Source organism: Patagioenas fasciata, chromosome 18 (genome assembly GCF_037038585.1).
Source record: "Patagioenas fasciata isolate bPatFas1 chromosome 18, bPatFas1.hap1, whole genome shotgun sequence".
Classification (NCBI taxonomy): Eukaryota; Metazoa; Chordata; class Aves; order Columbiformes; family Columbidae; genus Patagioenas; species Patagioenas fasciata.
The window spans coordinates 316,815-339,122 of NC_092537.1; the positions used below are offsets into that span (position 1 = coordinate 316,815).

At 66.6% G+C, this 22,308-nt stretch overlaps 4 protein-coding genes across 7 annotated transcripts; 3 read left to right on the forward strand and 1 right to left on the reverse strand.

Moving 5' to 3' along the window:
* Positions 1-1,160: 1,160 nt before the first annotated feature.
* On the reverse strand, positions 1,161-2,188 carry ANAPC11 (anaphase promoting complex subunit 11). The gene is made up of 2 exons (XM_065852425.1): positions 2,030-2,188; positions 1,161-1,450 (listed from the first exon to the last, which is right to left on the reverse strand). Exons 1-2 carry the CDS (start codon positions 2,136-2,138, stop codon positions 1,305-1,307), a joined length of 255 nt encoding a protein of 84 aa, XP_065708497.1. The 5' UTR covers positions 2,139-2,188; the 3' UTR covers positions 1,161-1,304.
* A 76-nt stretch (positions 2,189-2,264) lies between these two features.
* Positions 2,265-6,262, forward strand: ALYREF (Aly/REF export factor). 2 transcript variants are annotated; one of them, XM_065852756.2, is made up of 6 exons: positions 2,265-2,544; positions 2,631-2,762; positions 4,841-4,988; positions 5,071-5,134; positions 5,247-5,433; positions 6,002-6,262. In XM_065852756.2, exons 1-6 carry the CDS (start codon positions 2,317-2,319, stop codon positions 6,014-6,016), a joined length of 774 nt encoding a protein of 257 aa, XP_065708828.1. In that variant the 5' UTR covers positions 2,265-2,316; the 3' UTR covers positions 6,017-6,262. The 2 variants fall into 2 exon arrangements, with proteins under 2 accessions (XP_065708828.1, XP_065708829.1); XM_065852757.2 differs by having other exon boundaries at positions 2,267-2,544; positions 5,253-5,433.
* On the forward strand, positions 2,434-12,158 carry ARHGDIA (Rho GDP dissociation inhibitor alpha). Of its 3 annotated transcripts, none has more exons than XM_071816303.1 (6): positions 2,434-2,443; positions 9,099-9,308; positions 9,664-9,747; positions 10,193-10,269; positions 10,382-10,445; positions 10,803-12,158. In XM_071816303.1, exons 2-6 carry the CDS (start codon positions 9,119-9,121, stop codon positions 11,000-11,002), a joined length of 615 nt encoding a protein of 204 aa, XP_071672404.1. In that variant the 5' UTR covers positions 2,434-2,443; positions 9,099-9,118; the 3' UTR covers positions 11,003-12,158. The 3 variants fall into 3 exon arrangements, with proteins under 3 accessions (XP_071672404.1, XP_065708479.1, XP_065708481.1); XM_065852407.2 differs by lacking the exon at positions 2,434-2,443 and adding an exon at positions 6,475-6,604; XM_065852409.2 differs by lacking the exon at positions 2,434-2,443 and adding an exon at positions 7,501-7,625.
* A 1,585-nt stretch (positions 12,159-13,743) lies between these two features.
* P4HB (prolyl 4-hydroxylase subunit beta) lies at positions 13,744-21,891 on the forward strand. Its single transcript, XM_065852029.2, has 11 exons — positions 13,744-13,922; positions 14,032-14,238; positions 14,818-14,951; positions 15,143-15,280; positions 17,673-17,777; positions 18,042-18,167; positions 18,501-18,701; positions 19,260-19,380; positions 19,814-19,995; positions 20,367-20,453; positions 20,973-21,891. The coding sequence occupies exons 1-11, from the start codon at positions 13,769-13,771 to the stop codon at positions 21,060-21,062; spliced, it is 1,545 nt and encodes a 514-aa protein (XP_065708101.1). The 5' UTR covers positions 13,744-13,768; the 3' UTR covers positions 21,063-21,891.
* The last annotated feature ends 417 nt before the right edge of the window (positions 21,892-22,308 follow it).

Consider the following 22,308-nt stretch of genomic DNA (forward strand, 5'->3'; position numbering starts at 1 on the left):
CTGCTCCCCTGCGGAGGGTGAGTTGGAGCAGGAGGTGGGTGCTCAGTTCACCAAGGCTCCACTGTGATGCTCAGGGGGAACGGGGGCTCGGGCTGCACCCTCCGCTCAGACCACGCTCAGCTCCAGCCCCTGCAGCCCGGCTCTCAGCACCCTCCTGTCGCCAGAGCCTCAAGCACGTTGTCCGTCCCACAACACAGCCCATCCCTGGCTCCGCTCGGCCCAGCCCGGGGCAGCCACGGGTTCAGCAGCCTCAGACTGAACTGCTCCCCAGAGCCAGGGACTCCCGTCCCCAGCACCTCCCGTCCCCAGCACCTCCCTCTCCCGCAAGGACAGACATGATCGAGCAGCCGAAGCATTTTTATTGTCACCGCGGAGCCACCAGTGCCGGCTCAGCCAGCTGCGCATTCCCCGGGGTCCAAGGACACTGTCACATCCGCCCTGCACCGGAGAGCGCCAGGGGCTCCGGGCAGCAGCCGGCAGCTCTGCAGCTCGGGGGCCACATCCGTCACACAGGACGCCTGCGGAGAGACCGTCAGTGGGGACTGGGGAGCGGGGTCTGGGGCGCTGCATGTGCCCGGCGGGCAGAGCACCCGACCCTGCTGCCCCGGTACTCACCGCGGCGGGGAGCAGCGCCCCGGGGCCGCGCTCGGCGGGTCCGTCCGTGTGGGAGCGGCGGGCGTGCGGGGCGCGGCGGAACCCGGAGAGCAGCCCCGCGGCTCTGCCCACCGAGTAGAGGCGCGGCCCGCCCGGCGGCCGGTACCAGGGCTCAGCGGGGCACAGGAGCCAGAGGCACAGCAGCCCCAGCCCCAGCACCGCCCGCATGGCGCCGGGACAGCGGGACGGGGCCGCCACCGCCACCTTTATAGCCGTGCGGGGGAGCCGCCCCGCAGCCGCCCCCGTTACCGAGCGGCCCTGCCCGCCGGGGCGGGTCCCGGCGCCGCCGCTCCCGCCCCCGAGCGCCGATCCCGGCAAGACAGCGCGCGCGGGCGGGGCGAGCGGCGGCCGCACGGTGACCGAGGGCGGAGCGGCGGCCGCACGGTGACCGAGGGCGGAGCGGCGGCCGCACGGTGACCGAGGGCGGAGCGGCGGCCGCACGGTGACCGAGGGCGGAGCGGCGGCCGCACGGTGACCGAGGGCGCAGCGGCGGCCGCACGGTGACCGAGGGCGCAGCGGCGGCCGCACGGTGACCGAGGGCGGAGCGGCGGCCGCACGGTGACCGAGGGCGCAGCGGCGGCCGCACGGTGACCGAGGGCGCAGCGGCGGCCGCACGGTGACCGAGGGCGCAGCGGCGGGGGCGGCGCCCGTCACTCCTTGAACTTCCACTCCTGGCGGCACATGGGGCAGTGCTGCTGCACCGGCTGCGAGTTGAGCCACTTGAGGATGCAGTGCATGTGGAAGCAGTGCGAGCACTGCCCCCACACCAGCGGGCAGTCGTCCCCGGGCACCTTGCCTGCGGGACGGGCCGAGCGTCAGCGCGAACGCGGGCCCGGCCCCGCGCTCACAGCCGGGGCAGCACCCGCTGAAGCCCCGCACCCCGGTGGCCCCCGGGCACTCACAGGCGGGGCAGCACCCCCGGTCACCCCCGGGGACCCACAAGCGGGGCAGCACCCGGTGAGCCCCGGTGACCCACAAGCGGGGCAGCACCCGTTGAAGCCCCGGTGATCCCCGGTCACTCAGAGTCGGGGCAGCACCCCCGGTGACCCACAGGCGGGCAAGCACCCGGTGACCCCCGGTGACCCCCGGTGACCCGGTCACTCACAGTCGGGGCAGCACCCGTTGACCCCCCGTGACCCCCGGTGACCCGGTCACTCACAGTCGGGGCAGCACCCGTTGACCCCCGGTGAGCCCCGGTGACCCGGTCACTCACAGTCGGGGCAGCACCCGTTGACCCCCGGTGAGCCCCGGTGACCCGGTCACTCACAGTCGGGGCAGCACCCGTTGACCCCCGGTGAGCCCCGGTGACCCGGTCACTCACAGTCGGGGCAGCACCCGTTGACCCCCGGTGAGCCCCGGTGACCCGGTCACTCACAGTCGGGGCAGCACCCGTTGAACGCCATCCGGCAGATCCCGCAGTTCTCGTCGTTCGCCACCCACAGCCACGCGGCCACCGCGTGCCAGCTCCGCACGCGCACCCGCATGGCCCCGCCCTGCCCGCCGCCGCCGCCGCCGCCGCCGCCCCGCCGGAAGTCCCGCCCCGCCGCCCCACAAGGCCCCGCGCGCCAGCGCGCCTTCCCCGCCTGGCCCCGCCTCTTCCGCTTCCGGCGGCGGCGGCGGCAGCGCGGCCGGAAGTGCAGGCCCCGGAGCGGAGCCGCCATCATGGCCGACAAGATGGACATGTCTCTGGACGACATCATCAAGCTCAACCGGAGCCAGCGCGGGGCCGGCCGGGGCGGCGGCCGGGGCGGCCGGGGCCGGGGCGGCGTCACCCGCGGGGGCGGGCCCGGCCGGGGCGGCGTGGGAGCCGGGCGAGCGGGCGGCGGCCCCGTGCGGAACCGGGCGGCGCTGGCCCGGGGCGGCAGGAACCGGCCCGCGCCCTACAGCCGGGTACGGGCGGGGGGGGCGGGGCGGCGCGGCCCGGGGTCGCCTGGGGTCGCCCGGCGCCGCTGAGCCGGGCGCCGCTGTCGTTGCAGCCGAAGCAGCTCCCCGAGAAGTGGCAGCACGACCTGTTCGACAGCGGCTTCGGCGCGGGCGCGGGCGTGGAGACCGGCGGGAAGCTGCTCGTGTCCAACCTGGACTTCGGCGTGTCGGACGCGGACATCCAGGTGCGGGGCGCTGGCAGCGGGGTCGGGCGGGCCCGCTCCCTCCCGCGCGTGAGCGACCGCGCGCCGCGCCGCCCTGCCCTGGGTCCCCCCCCCCCGCCGCGGGAACGGAGCGGGGGCGACCGGGGCTCTGAGCGCGGGGAGGGGCGGCTGCTCCCGGGCTGCTCCTGGGTGCTCCCGGGCTGCTCCTGGGTGCTCCCGGGCTGCTCCTGGGTGCTCCCGGGCTGCTCCTGGGTGCTCCCGGCCGGCTCCTGGGTGCTCCCGGCGGCTCCTGGGTGCTCCCGGCCGGCCCTGGGTGCTCCGGGCTGGCCCCGGCTGCTCTGGGCTGGCCCTGGGTGCTCCCGGGCTGGACCCGGCTGGTCCAGTTGCTCCCGGCCGGCCCTGGCTGCTCTGGGCTGGCCCTGGGTGCTCCTGGCTGGGCCCAGGGTGATCCCAGCTGGCCCGGCTGCTCCCGGCTGCGGCCGGAGCGTTCGTTGCGACCCCCGTCCGCTGGGCCGCGGGAGCTCCGTGGCTGCCCCGCGCGTGCGCCTGCGCCTGCGCAGCCGGTGGCTGCAGGAGCTGCCCCAGTCCGTTCTGTGAGCGCTGAGCGGCTCCCGCGAGCGTGTCCGCTGTGCGGCTGCGGGGAGGTGTTTGTGAGCGAGGACGCGCTCCCCGCCGCAGCCCCCGTGCTCCCTGCCGTCTCGCACCCTCCTGCCGAGCTCCCCGTGGGGGCCACGTCTCTTGTTCCAGCCGCACTTTGGTAAGAACCCGTGGGTCTGTCGTCCAGGCTGCGGTCGGACCGTGGCTCCCACGGGGCCGCGCACACAAGCGGGCGGTGAGTTGGTCAGAACTGAACAGGCCCAGGTACCAGGTGGGTCCCTGCCGGGGCTCTGCCGGCTCCATCGCGCCACAAATTCCCTTTCAATTGGCGTCTGGTCCTTGCCAGGAACGAGCAAACAGCTCCTTGTGCGCTGTCTTTGTTGGTGCATTCACTCCAGTCACTCTTGGCCAGTCTGGCTCTGCCAGGGAATTGGACCTGAGCGTTTTCGGCTCACGTAGTTGCACCCCAAACCACCTCTGCTTGTGGGAGCACAGGTTTGGTTTACACACGGTTCTTAGCGAAAACCTGTCTGATGGGGCTGAGCTGCGGCTGAGCTTCCAGCCGTGGGTTGGTTAGCGGCAGAGCTGACCGCGTGGCCTTGCGCCTGTTTGTCACTGCCCATCCCACAACGTAGCGCTGCCTCAGATGTGGTGATGGCGTCGCGGTTTCTGTGCTAATGGCGCTGTTAACGAGGCGCCTCCCCGGGTAGCCCTTGGAGCCGCACTCTCTGCAGCACCGAGCGCCGTCCCGGCTGCGCCCGCCCAGCGCCGTGTCAGCCCCGCGGGGAAGGGGTGCAGGGGCAGCAGCCGTAGTCCTGCCCGAGGTGCCGCTTGCGCCGGGAGCAGCAGAACGTGCGTGCAGCCCGTTAGGGCCGGGCGGCCCCTGCGGGGCAGCTGCTGGCCAGGCGCTGCGGGACGGGGCCGTCCCCTGGGGCAGACGTGGAGCTCTGGAGGCGCCGCAGGAGCGGTGAAGCTGAGGTGTCCGTGTTGGCTTCCTAAAGGTAACGCCTGTGGAACAAAAGTGGTGGTTCCTTTGCTGCCGCTTTGTTTCCGTCCTTTGTGGCGGGAGGTTACGTACTTCATCGGGGATGTTCTTGATCTCAGGTTCTGGGGTATAAACCTAATGGGCTGTCTTTGAATCGCACCTGGTCTAGGAAAGATTTAAGGAAAATAAAGAGTCCAGCACAATGGAACTGCGATCATTTCATTCATTCGTTGTTCCTCTGTGGAATGGATCAGGTCTGGGTTGTTTTAAATACTCTCCCCATGGACTCACCCTCAGCAAACACAGCAGCAGTTTCCTTGGAGCCCAGCGCGCTGGTTGTGACCGCGTGCCCTGCGAGCGGGGACGCTGAGCTCCTGCCGGTTCTGCCGCGGGCGGTGCTGCCTCCGAGTTACCAGCACGGTTTCAAAAGGCTCCGGCGGCTGCCGAGGGCGGTTGTGTCTGGGAGCTGCCGCGCGTCAGCAGCTCTGAAGGGCGCGTGTGCTCTTCTTGTTCTCAGGAGCTCTTTGCAGAGTTTGGGACCTTGAAGAAGGCGGCCGTGCACTACGACAGGTCTGGCCGCAGCCTGGGCACGGCAGACGTGCACTTCGAAAGGAAGGCGGACGCACTGAAGGCGATGAAGCAGTACAACGGGGTCCCCTTGGATGGTGAGTCTGCAGGGCAGCTCCGTCGCGTGTCCCTGGCTGGAGCAGCCCGCGTCCCCCCCGGCTGACGGGCTGCTCCCCCCAGGGCGCCCCATGAACATCCAGCTGGTCACATCACAGATCGACACACAGAGGAGACCGGCACAGAGGTGAGAGCAGCGTGGGCGCTGTCTGCATGGAGTGTGGGTCTGTCTGCTGTGGGGCGGGCTTCGCGTGCGTTGGGGTTAACCGAAATGCCCTAAAACGGTCGCTTTTTGAAAGTAACAGTGTAAACAGAGGTGGCATGACCAGAAACCGCGGTGGTTCGGGAGGATTTGGTGGTGGAGGCGGCAACAGGCGAGGGACTCGTGGCGGGACCAGGGGGAGAGGCAGAGGAGCTGGAAGGACCTCCAAACAGCAGCTCTCCGCAGAGGAACTAGACGCACAGCTGGATGCTTACAATGCCAGGGTGAGCGTGAGCGCCGGGGCGGCGTGGGCCGCAGGACGGGGAGAGCGTTTCTGGGTGATGGGGCTGAAGCCGTCGTCTCCCCGCGGAGCCGGGCGGCGCCTCGCTCCGGCAGCCGGCTCTGCCCCCAGAACTCGCTGTCAGCTGCCGTTACTGGGCCGGCGCAGGGTGGGCTCCTCACAGCCGGAGCAGCTGGGGGAAGAGCAGCTGCACAGCGAGACCCGCAGAGAGCAGGGGCTGCGGAAAAGGGACAGGAGTCAGTTCTTTGGGGGGGACAAAACGAGGTGAGGGCGTGAGGAAGCGGGATGAGCAGAATTCCAGAAAAACGTGGCCTGGGAGTGTCTGGTGGGTTAGAGCAGCTTTTCAGCGCAGGGACGTGTCCAGAGGGGTGCTCAGCACCAGGCGTGCTGGGGGCAGCGCAGCCGCATGCCCCGGGCTGGCACCCGAATGGTGGGGCTGGAGTCCCTGCGTGCCCCGGCAGCCCCGGGACTTGTGCTGGTTCACGGGGGCAGTGTGGGGGGCGGTGGCGCCGGTGCGCGCGGTGACAGCTGCTCTGTCTCCTCTCTTGCAGATGGACACCAGCTAAAGCGGCGGAGAGGGCGCAGGACGGACTCGGCTCTGCCCCCGCTCCCCGGGCCGCGCGGGCGGCTCGCGCCGACGGGATTTGTTTTATTTTTGTTCCGGGATAGGTTTTAACTCCTGTAAAGGTTTTTTTTAATTCCAAACAGACCTGTTTTGTACCGAGTTATTTTTGGGATAAATTTTACTGGTTGCCTGTTGGGCCGAGGTGGCTTTTTCACCTTCGCCGTAATAAAATAGAACCGTGTCTAGAGCTGTGCTCGCCCGCGCGCGCCTTCCCGCGCCCCGCCCCGCCCAGCGCGCGCCTTCCCGCGCCCCGCCCCGCCCCGCCCAGCGCGCGCCTTCCCGCGCCCCGCCCCGCCCGCGCGCGCCTTCCCGCGCCGCGCCCCGCCCCGCCCAGCGCGCGCGCTCTGCCCTGACGATCGGCCCTCCCGCCAGCGCGCGCGTGTCCCCGGGCCAATCAGCGTGCCGGGCCGCGCCCGGAAGTGGGGCGCGGACTCAGCCCCTACCGGGAAGTGACGGGCGTGTCCCGGAAGTGCGGGGGCGCGCGGCGGCTGGGCGGATCCCGCGTTGTCCCGGCGGAGCAGCGGGCCCGGTAGGGCGGGGCGGCCCGGGGGGCTCGGGGCGCGGGGCCGGGCCGGCCGCACCGCCCCCGCTGGCGCGGGGCCCGCTCGGGAGCGGAGCTCTCGCGGCACGAGGCCCCGGTCGGGGCGGGCGCGGCAGGTTCGGGGCGGCTCGTGTCGCCCGCGGGGTCCCGGCGCGGCGGGAGGGGCCGGGGCGCGACCGCTCCCGCTGTCGGGAACGGGGTTTTGCAGAGAACGATTTCGGTTACAGACCGAGGAGCGCGGCTCCCCGGGGCCGGTGGCTCGAGCGGCGCCGCGGGCGGGTCGGTCCCGGCTCCCCCGGCCGCCGGGGCTCAGGGCAGCGAGCCCGAACGTCGCGACTTCCTTCCCCGAGGACGGGAAGTCCCGGCCGCCCCGAGCGGCTGCTCTGCGCCCCGGGATTCCGGGTCCGGTCCCGCGCGCCCGTCGCTCGGGGTTTCCCGGTGCCCCTGTCCCGCAGCCGCTGGGCGCGGGCGCTGCCGGGTCCCGGAGCGGGGGCGGGCGGAAGGGTCACGCTCCGGGTGCGGCTGCAGCCCGTTTGCCCACGTAGCCGGTTCCCGTCCCGGGATGGACCGGGGAGCTGGATCCGCCTGCTGCTGCCCCGGGCCCCGCTCCTGACAGCGGACGCCCTGAGGTGCCCTGCGCCCGGGCCGAACCCCGGCAGTACCGTTACCCTGCGAGGGCCGGGCCCTGGGGCCAGCTGAGCCCGCCCGGAGCCCGGCACCCCTGGCTGAGAGCGGCGAGCTGACCGGGGCTCTCCGGGGTGCAGCGGCGTAACCCGGACACCCCAAGCCGTGTCCCAGGGCCGTGTCTGCGTCACCGGGTCCCTTTGCTGCCCCCGGGCACCGCCTGAGCCCACCCGGTTCCTGATCTGCCCTCCGAGCGGCCGTGGCGCGTGTGGAGCAGCTCAGCCCGAGCTGGTGTGGGTTGGTGCTCCCTGTCCCGGCGCGAGCTGCCCCGCTGCGGAGCACCGGCAGGAAGGAGCGGCGGCGGGAGGGGCTCCTGCGGAGCGGGGTGAGTTCCTGCAGAAGGAGGCCCGACGGGATGGAGCCCCACGGGCTGTACGTGGCCGCGGGGTCCTTCCCGTGCACTGGGGAGGCAGGAAGGGTGGGGACGGCTGAACTGGCGCTGCTGGTGTCCTGGCTGCGCCGCGGCCCAGCGGGCAACAGCGCTAATCAGCTCCTCCGAGGAGACTCTGACTGACTCTGCTTCACTGGCGCCCTGGGCGCTGCTGTCACCACCGTCTGCCCAAAAACAGGCGGGGAGACGTTCCCGGCCGTGTGTCCGTCTGGCGGAAGGTGGGGCTCTTGCTCTCTGTGCTGGTGGCGCCCAAGCAGCACCGAGAGGCTCCGGAGAAGGCGCTGAGCGGGGCAGCTGAGCGCAGTGCGTGGGCGGGAGGTGGCGTGGGGCTCCGTGTGTCGCGGGGCTCCGTGTGTCGCGGGGCTGCGTCTGTGTGTCGCGTCCGCGCCGGGGCGTCCGTCCCGCCTGGGAGAAAGGGCAGGACCGACCTGTCTGTGGGACGTCAGCGCCCAGGCCGGAGCGGGTGGCGGTCGCTCGTTCAGACCAACCTGGGGAGAAGCGTCGGCTGCGCACGGGTCAGAATTGAGCCGTATTTGAGTACTTTGCCTGTGTTGCTGTATTTGTAGCAAAGGTTGTAGCTCTCAATGTGTTTGGAAACCAGGCGCCAGAGCAACGATCGCGGCTCCACCTGGGCCTGCGCTCGCGCGGGAGCCGCAGATAACGGCAGAAACACCTGGATGCGGCAGCAGAGCATTTGTGAAGATTTTCCTTGTACAAAAAGTGGTTCAAAAGCTGCCACTGATGGTTTTTTGGGTCTGCGGAGGGTCCAAGTTGGTATTTGCCGTGGGGTGATCCTGGGGCACATCAGCAACGGCTGAGGATGTCGGTGGCTGTTACCGAGGTTTGAACGGGTGTTGGTGTCACCATTCACCAACCCTCGGTGTTGGAGTCTTGGGCACCGAGCCAGATCTGCACGTTTCCAGCCCGTTACGTGTGTCCCCGTCTGCGTGTGACACAGATCTTTGTGAAGGGCCGATCAGCGAGCCGGGTCCTGTTCCCGGGAGCTGGCGCGGAGCAGAGACCGACTGAGCCGATGGGGCCGCGGCTGGGAGCTCCGGCTGCCGCGGGGGCCCTGCTGCCGGGGCTGGGCTGGGTGTGCTGCGGGAGCCGAGCTGAGCGGGGCTCGCTTGGGCTCGGGTTTGTTCTGAGCGAAGGCTTCACCAGCTGGTGTGGGGAGGGGAGCGCTGGCTTCCTCTGCGCCCGGGCGCTGCCCCGCTGGGCTCCAGCAGAGCGCCCGGCCGGGACTTCCCTCCTCTTGCTGGAGACTCCATGGGCCGAACCTGGACCTGGGCTGTGGCGCTGGGGACGGCGCTGGGGACAGCCAGGCAGGGCCGGCGCTGGGGACGGCCGGGCAGGGCCCGTGCCGGCGCGAGGGTCGGTGCAGCATTGTTCTCCTCCCCGCTCCAGTGTGAGTCGTACGTGCGAGGATGGCGGAGCAGGAGCCGACGGCGGAGCAGCTGGCCCAGATCGCAGCTGAGAACGAGGAGGACGAACACTCCGTCAACTACAAGCCGCCGGCCCAGAAGAGCATCCAGGAGATCCAGGAGCTGGACAAGGACGACGAGAGCCTGCGCAAGTACAAGGAGGCGCTGCTCGGCGCCGTCACCGTGACTGCAGGTGAGCTGGGACGGCGACGCCTCCTTGAGCAGAGCTCTGGCCTCATCCCTGCTCCTGCCCGGAGCTGTTCTCCTCCTCCTCCCCCTCCTCCTCTTCCTCTTCCTCCCAGCTCTTTGCCTTGGGCAGAGTACAAAGGTGAAGGTTCGTCTCTGTCTCCCCCTGTGCCCGTCCCTGCCCAGCAGTGAGGCCCAGGGCCCAGGGCCGGCTCTTTGTGCCTTCGGGGGTGCTTTGGGGGGAGTGCAGGGGGATGTTCTCGCAGGTCTTCTTGCTCTTTCAGGAAGTGCCCTGGAAGGACAAGGAGCTGTGTTGGCTGGTGTCAGGGTGGGTGTTTAACAGCCTCTCCCTTCTCTTCTAGATCCCAACGCCCCAAATGTGGTGGTGACCAAACTGACGCTGGTCTGTGCTACGGCGCCCGGCCCGCTGGAGCTGGACCTGACAGGTGAGCACGGTGGATCCCCGTGCTTCTCCGGAGCCCCCGCTGGCAGCAGAGCCGCCGTGCCAAGTGCCGGAGCCTCCACGGGGTTCTGCACCGGAGCCCACGGCCGTGTCCCCCAGGAGCTTCCGTTCCCTCGTTCCCTGGCTGTGCAGGGGCCTGAGCTGCTGCTGGGGCAGCTGCAGCAGCGGTGGCTTCGAGATGGTGATGGCCCCAGAGCGAACGTCTGCAAAGGGCCGTTCTGGCATTAAGTGCTGCAGAATCCTTGCCCGGGGCGTCGTGTGCCCGCGTGGTGCAGCAAGGAGGGTCCTGTCACCCATGAACGGACGAGCCGTGTGCTGCCCAGGGTCAGCCCGCTGTGGCACAGACTGTCCCACCCCCTCCTGTCGCTTGAGTTCACCCCGGTGCACGACGCGAAGGGACCCTGAGCCGCCCTCTCCCTTCTGTGCAGGTGATCTGGAGAGCTACAAGAAGCAGGCGTTCGTGCTGAAGGAGGGCGTGGAATACCGGATAAAAATCTCCTTTAGGGTAAGAGTTCCAATGTGGGAGCTGAAGAGCGGGGGGAGCGCTGCAGGTGGGACGTTGCGGGTGGGTGGGCAGCGCCCCGGGATGCGTCTGCAGCCCTCGCTCGTCTCCGCAGGTCAACAGGGAGATCGTGTCGGGGCTGAAGTACATTCAGCACACGTTCCGGAAAGGCGTGAAAAGTAAGTGCTGCTCTGTGCAGGGGGGGCTGCCCGCGGTGCCCCCAGCCCGGCGCGGGAGGGATGTTCGGCTGCGCCTCCGTGCGCGTGGTGGCTGGTGGCCCTGGCTGTGCCTGCAGCTCCGGGCTCCGTGCGCGATCGCGGCCGGGGCGGCAGCGAACGTGTCACTGCAGCCGGGGGCCGGTCCCTGCGGGGGAGCCACCCTGGAGTGAACGGGGCTGTCAACCGGCGACAGTCGTGTTGTCACAGCTGCTCTGTGGGCGGCTGTAGCAGCGATGGAGCTGTCATGGGGCTTTAGCCTTGTCCCAAATGCCAGGGAGGCTCCTGAACAGCCCCGCGTGCCTCTGTTCCTGCCCCTAGTTGACAAGACCGAGTACATGGTTGGGAGCTACGGCCCCCGCGCAGAGGAATACGAGTTCCTGACCCCCATGGAAGAGGCCCCAAAGGGGATGCTGGCCCGGGGCAGCTACAACGTCAAATCCAAGTTCACAGACGACGATAAGACTGACCACCTGTCCTGGGAGTGGAACCTGACCATCAAGAAGGAGTGGAAGGACTAACCCTTCCCCGGCCAAACCGAGAGCATGAATCAGACAGTGGCTCCCGTAGAAACCCCCCATACCAAAGTGCTGACGTTGGAACCCTCTTCCCCTTCACGCCCCGATACGTTTGACCAGAGCTCGGTTTGTAACGTGCCCCCTCCCCAGAGAACCGCTGAGCGCACAGAGCAGCCCGCGCCGCCCGTGTCCGGCCCCCGCGCGTCCCGTCCCAGCGCGGGCGCCAGGTCCGCTCCCCGGCGCAGCCCCGTGTCCTGCACGGTTCCGCGCGGCTGCTGCCCGCGGGGAGCTGAGGAACTGACGCAGGCGGCTTTTGAATCCGTTTATCGGCTAAAACCATGTCCGGCCCCTCCCCGGCCTGCCCTGGGCACGCTGGCGGCTCCGTTTGTGGCTGCTCCCCGTAACCACGATGCCTTAACGTGTACACGGATCCTCTCGGGAGGGGGCCCTGCCCTTGTTAACACTTTTTGAATGCCACCCACCCGCCGTTCCCCGGCACGGATGGCGCTCACCGGTCACACCCCGCACGGGTTATGAGATTCACCATTTCCCGCTTTGCTGCTGCTCTGTCCTTCACCTGGGATGGGACATCTCCAGGGGGCGTGTGACACCAGGTGACAGGCGCCCAGAGCCGCCCGCGGGACGCCGGCCCCACCCCGGTGAGCTCCGGCGGCCTCAGCGGCACCGGGGGCAGCCAGGCCGGTGGGTGCGCGGGTCACCGGTGCCACCGCCTCCTCACGGTTCTCATTGCAGCCGTGGCCGCTGCAAAGCACTGAAATCCCAGCCGGCCCCGGCCCCCGGCTGCTGCGGCTGCTCCCGGCGCCGCGACACGGAGCTGGCGAGGGCCGGGCGGTCCCGGCGGGCGATGCCTTATTGCCTGTGCTGCCTTCACAGCCTGTGCCTGCCCGAGAGCCTGCTGCCCTCACAGCGGCCCCGTCCGATCCCACCGCGCTGAGGTTGAATTAGAACCGGGACCAAGTATCTGCGGCTTCCTCGTAGCGACGTCTTTGCCTCTAACTCGCCCTGCCCTGCCCCTAGAGAGAGTTTTGTTCATTTGATTTGGTGCATATTGTCTGTGAATCCTCGACATGGGATAACAGGTTTGGAATCATCGTCTGCTTCTCCTTTTATGACAGTTAAATAAAATCTTTGAACTGACCATCTGCTCTGCGTCCTGGGTCTGTTCTGGGACTCCTGGGTCTGTTCTGGGACTCCTGGGTCTGTTCTGGGGCTCCCGGGTCTGTTCTGGGGCTCCCGGGTCTGTTCTGGGGCTCCCGGGTCCGTGGCGGGGAGCAGAACTCGGCTCCGCAGGGTTTCTGCAGGCGGGCGGGAGCGGCCCCGTGGGCTGCGCCGGGGCGGTGGGACCGTCCCGCTGGAGCTCCCGGCCCCGGCCGCTCGTGGCTCTGCCCCGGGGCCGGGCAGGCGGCACCTCCGGGGCAGCAGGCTCGGGGTCCCGTGAGGCGCAGGGGCTGTCGGGGCCGCCTGCGTCCCGCCCGCCGCAGCCAGGAGCCAAACTCAGTGAGAGGAAGGAGAAGGGGCCGGGGCGCGCCGGTGCGCGGTCGGAGCCTGCGGGTGCCCGCGGGGCGCGTGGTGCGTTGGGCTCGGATGAGGGCGGCGTGGCCGGGAGAGCTCACGGAGCCCCCGGCACTCGAGCGGCTGCCGAGCCGCTGGGCCCAGTCCCGGCTGCGCCTCTCGTGACGGGACCCGGGCGCCGGGGACCCGTGGGGCAGCGCAGCCCCGGGGCCACCGCGCGGCCGCCCCGGGAACCACCAGCGCCGGGCAGCGGCGGGGCCGCCTGAGCCCGCGGTGCCTGCGCTGCCCCCGCGCGGGCCGGGACAGAGCGGGAGCGGCGGGGCCGCCCGGAGCCCCCGGCAGCGCGGACGTGGCGGTGCCGCGCGCTCCGCGCCGCTCGCTGCCGCTGGTGGGGGGAGGGGCGGTCTGGCGCAGCCGCGCGTGTGGCAACCCCGCCGCAGCCCGACGGCGGGTGCGCGGCCGTTGGCGCGGAGGCTGCAGCGCCGGGCCCCGTGCGCCCCGGGCACAGCGAGACCGGCCCGGGCGGGACAGCGGCCGCTGTGAGCGCGCGGGGCCGGTGCTGGGCGCACGGGGCTGGTTCTGAGCGCACGGGGCCGGTTCTGGGCGCACGGGGCCGGTTCCGAGCGCACGGGGCCGGTTCCGGGCGCACGGGGCCGGTTCCGAGCGCACGGGGCCGGTTCCGGGCACACGGGGCTGGTTCCGGGCCGCTCGCGGTGTCCGCGGGTTCCGGTACCGGGCACGCGCGGGGCCTCGCGCCACCGTGACATGTCCCCAGCGTCACGTGCCCCGAGCACGTTCCCCGCCGCCGGAAGAGCCTCTTTCCCTTCCGGCCGGGTCAAAGGGCGCCCGACGCGGCCCAGTCAGAAACCACCACGCGCGCCTGGCCGCGCGCACGCGCGGTGCCCGCGCGCCGGGGCCGCCCGAGTGCCACGTTCGAGGGCCGCGGCCGCGCGAGGAGGCGGCGCCGACCAATCGCGAGCCGCGCAGCGGGGAAAGCGCCCAATGGCGGCGCGCGGGCGGGGAGCGGCGCCGGCGGCCAATCCGCGGCGGCGGGTGGGGCCGAGCGCGGCGCGCCGGCGAATAGGAGCCGCGCGTCGGACCGGGCGGCGAGTCCAGCCAATGGCGGGCGGCGGCGGCGCAGCCAATGGGGCGCGGCGGCGGCCGGGGGAGGCGGGTTTATAAGCGGGGGCGGCGCCGCGGCCGCCCGGCCCGTCCCGAGTCGCCGCCATCAGCGCCATGGCCGGGCTGCGCGCGCTGCTGCCGCTGCTGTGCCTCGCGCTGCCCGCGCGCCCCGCCGCGCCCGAGGAGGACGGGGACGGGGTCCTGGTGCTGCGCGCCGCCTCCTTCGAGCAGGCGCTGGCGGCGCACCCGTTCCTGCTCGTCGAGTTCTGTGAGCGCCGGGGCCCGCGCGGGCAGGGGGGAGCGGGGGGGGCGCGGCCGGGGCCGGGGGCGGCGGGGGGCCCGGCGGGCTGTGCCGGCGCTGACCGCCCGTCCCGCAGACGCCCCGTGGTGCGGGCACTGCAAGGCGCTGGCGCCCGAGTACGCGAAGGCGGCGGCGAAGCTGCGCGCGGAGGGCTCGGAGATCCGGCTGGCCAAGGTGGACGCCACGGAGGAGGCGGAGCTGGCGCAGCGCTTCGGCGTGCGGGGCTACCCCACCATCAAGTTCTTCCGCAACGGCGACCAGGCGGCGCCCAAGGAGTACACGGGTGAGCGGGCGGGTCCGCGGGGCGGCGGCGCGGGGCTGCGGAACCAGCCTGCCCGGCACGGGCGGCCTCCCCGGGGCCGGCCCCGCGGAGCGGGTGGGACCGCGTTGGTGCGGGGAGCAGGGCCAGCAGGGTTCGCTCGGCGTGGCTTTGTTCGCGCACCAAGCCGAAAAACCGCTTGGGTGGTTGGGTGAAGGGCGAACGTGGGGTGGGAGACGGGGCCGCAAGTGAGGGCAAGATCGGCGGGTGCAGCCCGGCCCGCCCTGTGCCGGCGCAGAGCGCAGCGCCGCGCTCGAGAGCAGAAGGTGAGAGTTGGCATGGAAAACGTCAGCGTCTCGGAGAAGCACCGCGTTGCTGGTCAAAGTTTAGGAACGTGCTTAGGCCAGAAGTAATAGAGCCCCTTGTACCTTGACTTAACAATTAGAGATTAGCTTAATTACACCAGGAGTGAAAGGAAGAGTTGCGTAAACGATATCTCGCTTTTTCCTGACCCGGCCGCCTGCTGAACAACCTCAAAGCTTAGGGGTTTGTGTTCTTAAACATTATGGGGGGGAAAAGTGACTGAGTGTTATCTCTGTGTAGCCGGCCGGGAAGCAGACGACATCGTCAGCTGGCTGAAGAAACGCACCGGCCCGGCCGCGACCACCCTGGCAGACGCTGCTGCCGCGGAGACGCTGGTGGAGTCCGGTGACGTGGTGGTGATCGGCTTCTTCAAGGTAGGGCTCGTGCTGCCGCTTGGGAAGCTCCAGTGTGCCCAGGGCTCCCCTGCGTTCTGCCCCGTGGGGCCCTGGCAGCCAGGAAGGCTTCTTGTAGTTGTGAAACTACGTCCTGCCCTACTCGATCTGCCGGTTCTCTGGGGCGTTTGTGCTACGCTGTGTCCCAGGTGACACCTTCCCTTCTTCCCCAGGACTCCACGTCGGAGGCTGCGAAGGAGTTCCTGTCGGCAGCAGAGGCCGTGGACGACATTCCCTTTGGGATTTCCTCCAGCGCCGATGTCTTCACCAAGTACCAGCTGAGCGGGGATGGCGTAGTACTCTTCAAGAAGGTACGGGCGCTGGGTTGAGGCCTCTGCCTCTCCTTGTCTCTAGTTCGGGACAGCGCTGGATGGGGCCGGGCAGCCCCTGTGGAGCCGGGCAGCCTGGGGCCCGCTCAGCGGCAGCGGGGGCCCATGCTTGGCCGCCTCCTCTGTCCCCGCCCTGGCGCTCACTGCTGGGCGCTGGGTCCAGGCTGCTGCCTCACTCTTCTCCCTGTTCCTCGGTGCCCGGCAGCTGCGCAGTAAGGACCAGCGCACTCTGTAACGCGCTCCTGGCTGTGGCTGGTGAGGCCTCCTGTGCCTCTCCCCAAGCTCTAAAGGCCCTAAAGGGAACAGTAGCCAAGTTCCAAGGGCTTGCTGTGCTGTTCTGTGCTTGCCTGGCTCAGCAGAGCAGCTCTGAGCATCCTGACCGGCCGTGTCCGGAGCGGCTCCATCTCTTGCTGCCGTGGGTTCCGCGGCACAGAGACCCCAGGGAGGTTCCCAGGTAAACTGCGGTTCAGCTGCCGGGGCTGGGGCAGCTGGGTTACGTGCAGAGGGACACTGGCCACCTGCAGGATCAGAAATAAACTTGCTGATACCTCTCACCGTTAAAATCCCGGTCCCTGGGATGAAATTCTCAGTTTGAGAAAACGAGTTGAGTTCCTTAGACTTGGTGGTGGTGCACATGGGGCTGCTTTGGGTTCGAACTGATTAAATCTGTGCCTAATGATAGTCCTCAGTCTGACCAACTTGAGACAGGCTGAAGAGTTGAATTAATTCTCATTTCAGCCTTTGTTCAGCTAAAACAGTGTATTTCACTCTAATACCTCTGAAATTGTAATTCAGCTACTTGTGTGGCGTTAGGAGCTTGTAGGCTTGAATTCTCAGTCCGAGGCCCCTCAGGTCAGTGTGGCTGAGGGTGCCAGTAACTTATCTGGCTAATGAGCTGGAAATGCTGGGGTTTGCAACTAGAAACTTGGGATGTTCAAGGAGAGGACCGCCTGTGTCCTGCCCTTCTCACCTGCGTCGCTGTCTGTAGGTGACCTGCGTGCTCTGGTGGCGGTTAACGACGGGCTAAAATAGCTGTTTGTGGGGATTTTGTCTGCTCGTGTTTGCACACTGAAGCCCAAACAGATGCTGCTCTGGAGCCGACTGCAGCGGCGCTGCAGCTAGGGTTCTGGGGCTTTATTTAGCTGCATGTAAGTTTTCTCACGTTTAGCTCTGTAGAATGGACTCGTTGATTAGATCTGATGCCTTATCCTCTACCCCCGACATCCTCGGGGCTCTGTCACATTTTCCTCCGCTTCTGAAGCGCCGTGGCGATGGCAGGACCAGTCTTTAGCGGTAAAGCCACATAAGCAGAGTCAACTTGGGTACGTCTGGAACTAAAAGCAGTTCTGTTCCCGGAGCTGCTTTGTGGGGACAGGAGCACCGGTCTGCGCCGGGCGCTGCCGACGGGCTCCGCTCCGCGGGAAGGACGTGAGGTGGTGCCCGCTGGCCTGTGGCCGCCTCCCCCGCTCCCCTTCTGGTGTCGCGGTAGCGCCGTCAGAGCTCTCAAACACGTTCACCACAAACTGGGGGAAAATGAGCACAGCGGCAGCCAAATGCCAGGGCATGGCAAGCAGATGGTTTGTCTCACCAAAAATTGTGGGTTTGGGCTCTGGCTCTGCTGCCTGTGGTCACCTGGGTCCGAACTCAGAGGGTTTGGCTGGTCGTTCTCATTCCTTGTGTGTTGTCCAGCCTCACAGAGACCTTGAACAACCATTGTGAAGGCGCTAAGGTGATGCTCAGTGCTCTTTAAAGCATTTGCGAGGTTAATTTCCAGTGTTAGGTGCTTTGCTCAGGCTTTGTGCTGGTCCTGAGCTCTGCAGCAGCAGGTTCCCCGTCCAGCACCGGGAGCGTGCGGTGCCGAGGGGCTGCCGTCCCGCGCCCCGCGGTGCTCCAGGCCCGGCCTGGGGGCGGGCGGTGTCCCGGATAAAAAGGCTCCGGCACCTGTGGCGCAACGTGTGTGTCAGCCTCGCGCTGCTGCCGCTGACAGAGACTGAAACGGCCCCAGAGCCGGGCGAGCGGCGCTTTCCCCCAGCACACGGTGCCCTTTGCTGTTGGCAGCGCTGTGGTTACGGCGCGGCTGCTCCGGTGTTGCCAGCTCCTGCGGCATGTCCCGCTGCTCTGTCCCACGCCGGCCGCGGTCCTCGCTGACCGGCTCCGCTCATCGTTGGTGGCGGCAGAATGGTGCTGAGGGCTGAGCTGTCTGGTTGCCGCTGGGGGGGTTTGCAAACACCTCGGGCCAGGTTTGACATGAACGTGCGGTGACCTGGTTGGGAGGTGGAACTCTGCGGCAGGAACCACGGGATGTGTCTGAGCTATGGGCGGAGGGGGAAGGGGACAGGGAAGTGCTCTAATGCAATAATGCCTGGTTTTGCAGTTTGATGAAGGCCGTAACAACTTTGAAGGGGACATCACAAAAGATAATTTACTGAACTTCATCAAGTCCAATGCGTTGCCTCTGGTCATAGAGTTCACTGAACAGGTAGGTCTGGTACTTGGTACGGCTTCTTTCTGTAGCTGCTGTGAGTATAACAGAGCTGGACGGTGAGCATTGTGCTCTGGTTCTGTCTTGGAGCTGCCTCAGGTCGGGTTCTGGAGAAGTGGGGAGAATAAGGGAGGGGAGGCAGCAGCTCGCTGTTCAGAGCGGGCCTGTGGGCTCCTCCGCTCTTCAGGATAGCGGAGCCAGGCTGGCCTTGACACCGATTTATCGCTCTTCCAAAAATTAACTTTATTTGCTACTCCTCAGACTGCTCCTAAAATCTTCGGAGGAGAGATCAAGACTCACATTCTGCTGTTCCTACCGAAAAGTGTGTCTGACTATCAGGGGAAACTGGACAACTTCAAGACTGCAGCAGGGAACTTCAAAGGGAAGGTGAGATGGGTTTGTTGGGTGGTTAATGAAGTGACCCCTCCTGCAGAGACACGCAGCGCTGTCCGCGTCCCCCGGCGGTGGGGGAGGCTGTGACGCGGTGCTCTGTGTATCATGGGAGCCGGTGACCGAGCACTTCCTGGCTTGCACAACCGTGGCAGCAGCAGCAGTTAATTCCTGACGTTCCCTGTGGGTGTGAATCTGACTGGGCCGTAACCAACAGCAGCCCCGGGCGCGGGACAAGGGGCCGGTTCGGCTCCTGCCCGTGGGTGTGAAGTGTTGGCAGGCGCCAGGTGCTCGTCCTCACCACGCTGCCTTTGGCTTTTTCCTCCAAAGATCCTGTTCATCTTCATCGACAGTGACCACAGCGACAACCAGAGGATTCTGGAGTTCTTTGGCCTAAAGAAGGAAGAATGTCCAGCTGTGCGTCTGATCACGCTGGAGGAAGAAATGACCAAATACAAACCTGAGTCAGCGGAGCTCACGGCAGACAAGATCACGGAGTTCTGCAACAAGTTCCTGGAGGGCAAGATCAAGGTAAACAGTAAATGGTGTGGTGGTAAACCTGGCGAAGCGAGCAAAACAGAATGGTCCTTGTGAGGCATCTGGCGAAAATCCTTCCATTAATGCACAGAATATCTGGTGGCCTTTGTGCTGAGAAACAAAAGGCAAAGCTGCTGGGGCACGGAGGCTGCAGGCAGGTGAGCTGTGCTGGCTCCGCGCAGCCGCTCTCGGCTCCTCCTGGTAACGACTGTTGATCCGGTTTCTGTTTCTGGCAACGGTCTGTGGAAGGTGTGAGCGTGCGCGACTCAGCCCCGAGATCGTCCTGCTCTGGTCTGGAGGCAGCGGCCATTCGGCCGTGCAGCTCGGCCCCGTGGGGTGACGCGGTCACAGCGCCGCAGCTCTGCGCGGGCTCCTGCAGCTCCTGCTGGGGCGGGAAGGGCCGCTCTGCGCGGAGGAGGAAGCAGCTGACTCGTCGCAGCCCGCGCCTCGGGCACCGGGGGTCAGCCTGGCTCCTCCAGGAGGTGCGATGGCCTGGGCATTCCCAACAGCTGTGTCGCAAAACATGTTTATGAATTTCGCTTCTTATTCCAGCCCCACCTGATGAGTCAAGACCTTCCCGAAGACTGGGACAAGCTGCCTGTCAAAGTCCTGGTTGGGAAGAACTTTGAAGAAGTTGCTTTTGATGAGAACAAGAATGTCTTTGTGGAGTTCTGTAAGTGTCTTTCAAGAGCTGGTTCCCAGTAGTGGGCAGGAAATCAGTGCCAGAAGCTGCATAGCCAGGGCCGGGCAGAAAGTGCCTGGCAGGGCTGCAGCTGCACGGGGACCCTGGCTGGACAGACGTGTGACCCGCCTGGCGGGGCCGGGGGTGACGCGGGTTGTCGGTGTGAACGGGGGCTGGTGTGGGGTTGTCGGTGTGAACGGGGCTGGTGTGGGGTTGTCGGTGTGAACGGGGCTGGTGTGGGGTTGTCGGTGTGAACGGGGGCTGGTGTGGGGTTGTCGGTGTGAACGGGGGCTGGTGTGGGGTTGTCGGTGTGAACGGGGGCTGGTGTGGGGTTGTCGGTGTGAACGGGGGCTGGTGTGGGGTTGTCGGTGTGAACGGGGGCTGGTGTGGGGTTGTCGGTGCCAGCTGTGTCTGTTGTCACCAGATGCCCCCTGGTGTGGTCACTGCAAGCAGCTGGCTCCGATCTGGGACAAGCTGGGAGAGACCTACAGGGACCACGAGAACATTGTCATTGCCAAGATGGATTCGACAGCCAACGAGGTCGAGGCAGTGAAGATCCACAGCTTCCCCACGCTCAAGTTCTTCCCGGCCGGCTCTGGCAGAAATGTAAGCAGCAGATCCTGTGCCGAGGAGCTCTGGACGAGGCCTTGGGAGGGCGCTCGTTCTGTGGGGATGGAACACGTCACATCTGCAGGACACCCGAGAGCGCTGGGCTGGGCTGTAGGGAAGTCTGGGGTGGGAGAGGGATGAGGGAGCGCAGCAGAGGCCGGTGTGCTCATCCACAGGCTGTTCTTTCCTCGCAGTGATCTCTGAAGTCTAGTGGCTGAGCTGTTTTCCTTCGTCTCATATGGGTGAAGGTGAATTTTTAAATTCCCTTTTGCTTGGCATGTTAACTCTTGCTCAGAAAGAGAATTCTCCTCTCCAGGGTGGTGGTTCTGTAGGTGCCCATAACCATTATCTGTTTCTTTCCTGTGCAGGTGATTGACTACAATGGGGAGAGGACGCTGGAAGGCTTCAAAAAGTTCCTGGAGAGTGGAGGTCAGGACGGGGCGGCCGCTGATGACGTGAGTGCCATCGGAACAGCGTCTGGGCCTTGGGATGCGGGGCGTGGGTTGGGTCAGGTGCTGTGCTTGAGTCCTCATCCTAAACGAGCTCCGGGGTTATGTGGCAGGATATCGTTGCTGGACAAAGCTGCCTTTGCCATAGAACGCGAGCTTAAACACAAATGCGTGCAGACTGTTGGTGTTACAACCTCCAGATTTGCACAAGCCGTGTCTGGGGGTTGTGCAAACTGCTGGAGCGCTTGGAGGGCCGTTCTTTGTCTGGGCTTTGTTCTTCACCGAGCGCTCCCGCTCGGCACCGGGAGCTGGGCGAGCGAGGAGCGCGACGCGTGTGCGGAGCGGGGCAGCTCTTACGGTGCAGGTTCCGCTCCCGGGGGTTCCTGATCCCAGTGTCCCAAACTCGGAGCTCCTGGCAGAGTTCTGCAGGCGCTTTGTCACCTGGCAGCAGGGGCGGGTGGGAGAAGCCGCTCTGTGCTTGGGTCTGATGTGCCAGAAACCAGCAGCTGTGTCCTACCTGTGCAGGATCTGGAGGACCTGGAGACGGATGAAGAAACGGACCTTGAGGAAGGTGACGAGGAAGATGAGCAGAAAATCCAGAAGGATGAATTGTAAAATGAAGACTGATCTACATCGCCCAAAAAATCAGACACTAAATTGGTGGCTGTTTTGCAGCCCAGTGAGTCAGAAACCCATTAAGATTTAAAGCAGAAGGTGAATGACTGGAAATCCAGGGATTGGCTTTTAGAATAACACTTGCCCTCACTTGTCTGTACTCTTGGCTTCCTTTCTTCCTCCCCGCTCTCCAAGGCTCTGTCTCTGGGTGGCCAGCGCAGCCCGCTGGGCCCGTTTTATTTTGTGTTGTCCCTTTTTGTACACGGCTGTTTGTTTCCCGCTCTGGGCGGAGCGGGGTGTGGAGCGGCAGCTGAGTTCCGCACCCGGCGTTCGGAGCCTCGCCACTAACATCTTCCCGGAAAGCGGTTTTCCTTCTTCCTTTCCCAACTAAACCTGTAGTTGATTTCTGCACCCGGCGGGTCCTCAGTGCTCCCCGCTCCCTCCCTTCAATCAGCCTGCAGCGGGGGGCCTGGAGGCAGCGGGGGTGTGCGGGCGCTTCTCTGGGCGCTGGGCGGGTGGTTCCCTGCGTTAGGGCTCGGGAGGTGACGGGAGCACCGGGGGACCCTGCGTGGGCTGCGGCTGCTCCCCAGATCAGCTGAGACCCGGCTGTCACCATCCTTTCGATCAAATGCAATTGCTTTCCAAACGTCTGGCCAGGCAGGTGGGGGTGCGGGAGGGCCCGACGGAACAGATCAGCCGGGGGGCGCGGCGGCCGGGTTGTGGGGAGGACCCTGGACATGGGGGCGCCACAGGGCCTGAGCTGCGTCAGGCTGGACAATAACATTGGAATTGAATTTGTTGGCCAAATAAAGTTGAGATTTTAATACTATTATGTCTCTCTATCAGAAATAGACTTGGTATGTTTGACCCTGACAGGATCGGGGCTCTGGGGTGATTCTCAGGGGCCTCTGCCAAAACGGTGTTTGTCAGCTTCCCCAGACTCACTAAATACCACGAGAGAGAAACCTCGGTGAACGCCTCGGGGCCTGCCAGTGGCCCCTGGTACCTGGGGCTGGACAAACAGGTGTTGTGTAATTGGTAAAGGGAAAAATGCCAGCGTGCCTGTGGTGGGTCTGGATCGGATCGGCTCGCGCAGGCAGGGCCCCCCCAGCGCTCAGTGCGGCGAGGGACGGGGCTCCCGTGCAGCGGGCGGGCGGGGGCACCTCTGCACCCCAGGAATTCACCTGCAGGGAGCCCGGGGCTGCCCGGAGCTCTGCTCACGAGGTCTGAGCTGTGCTGCTATTTC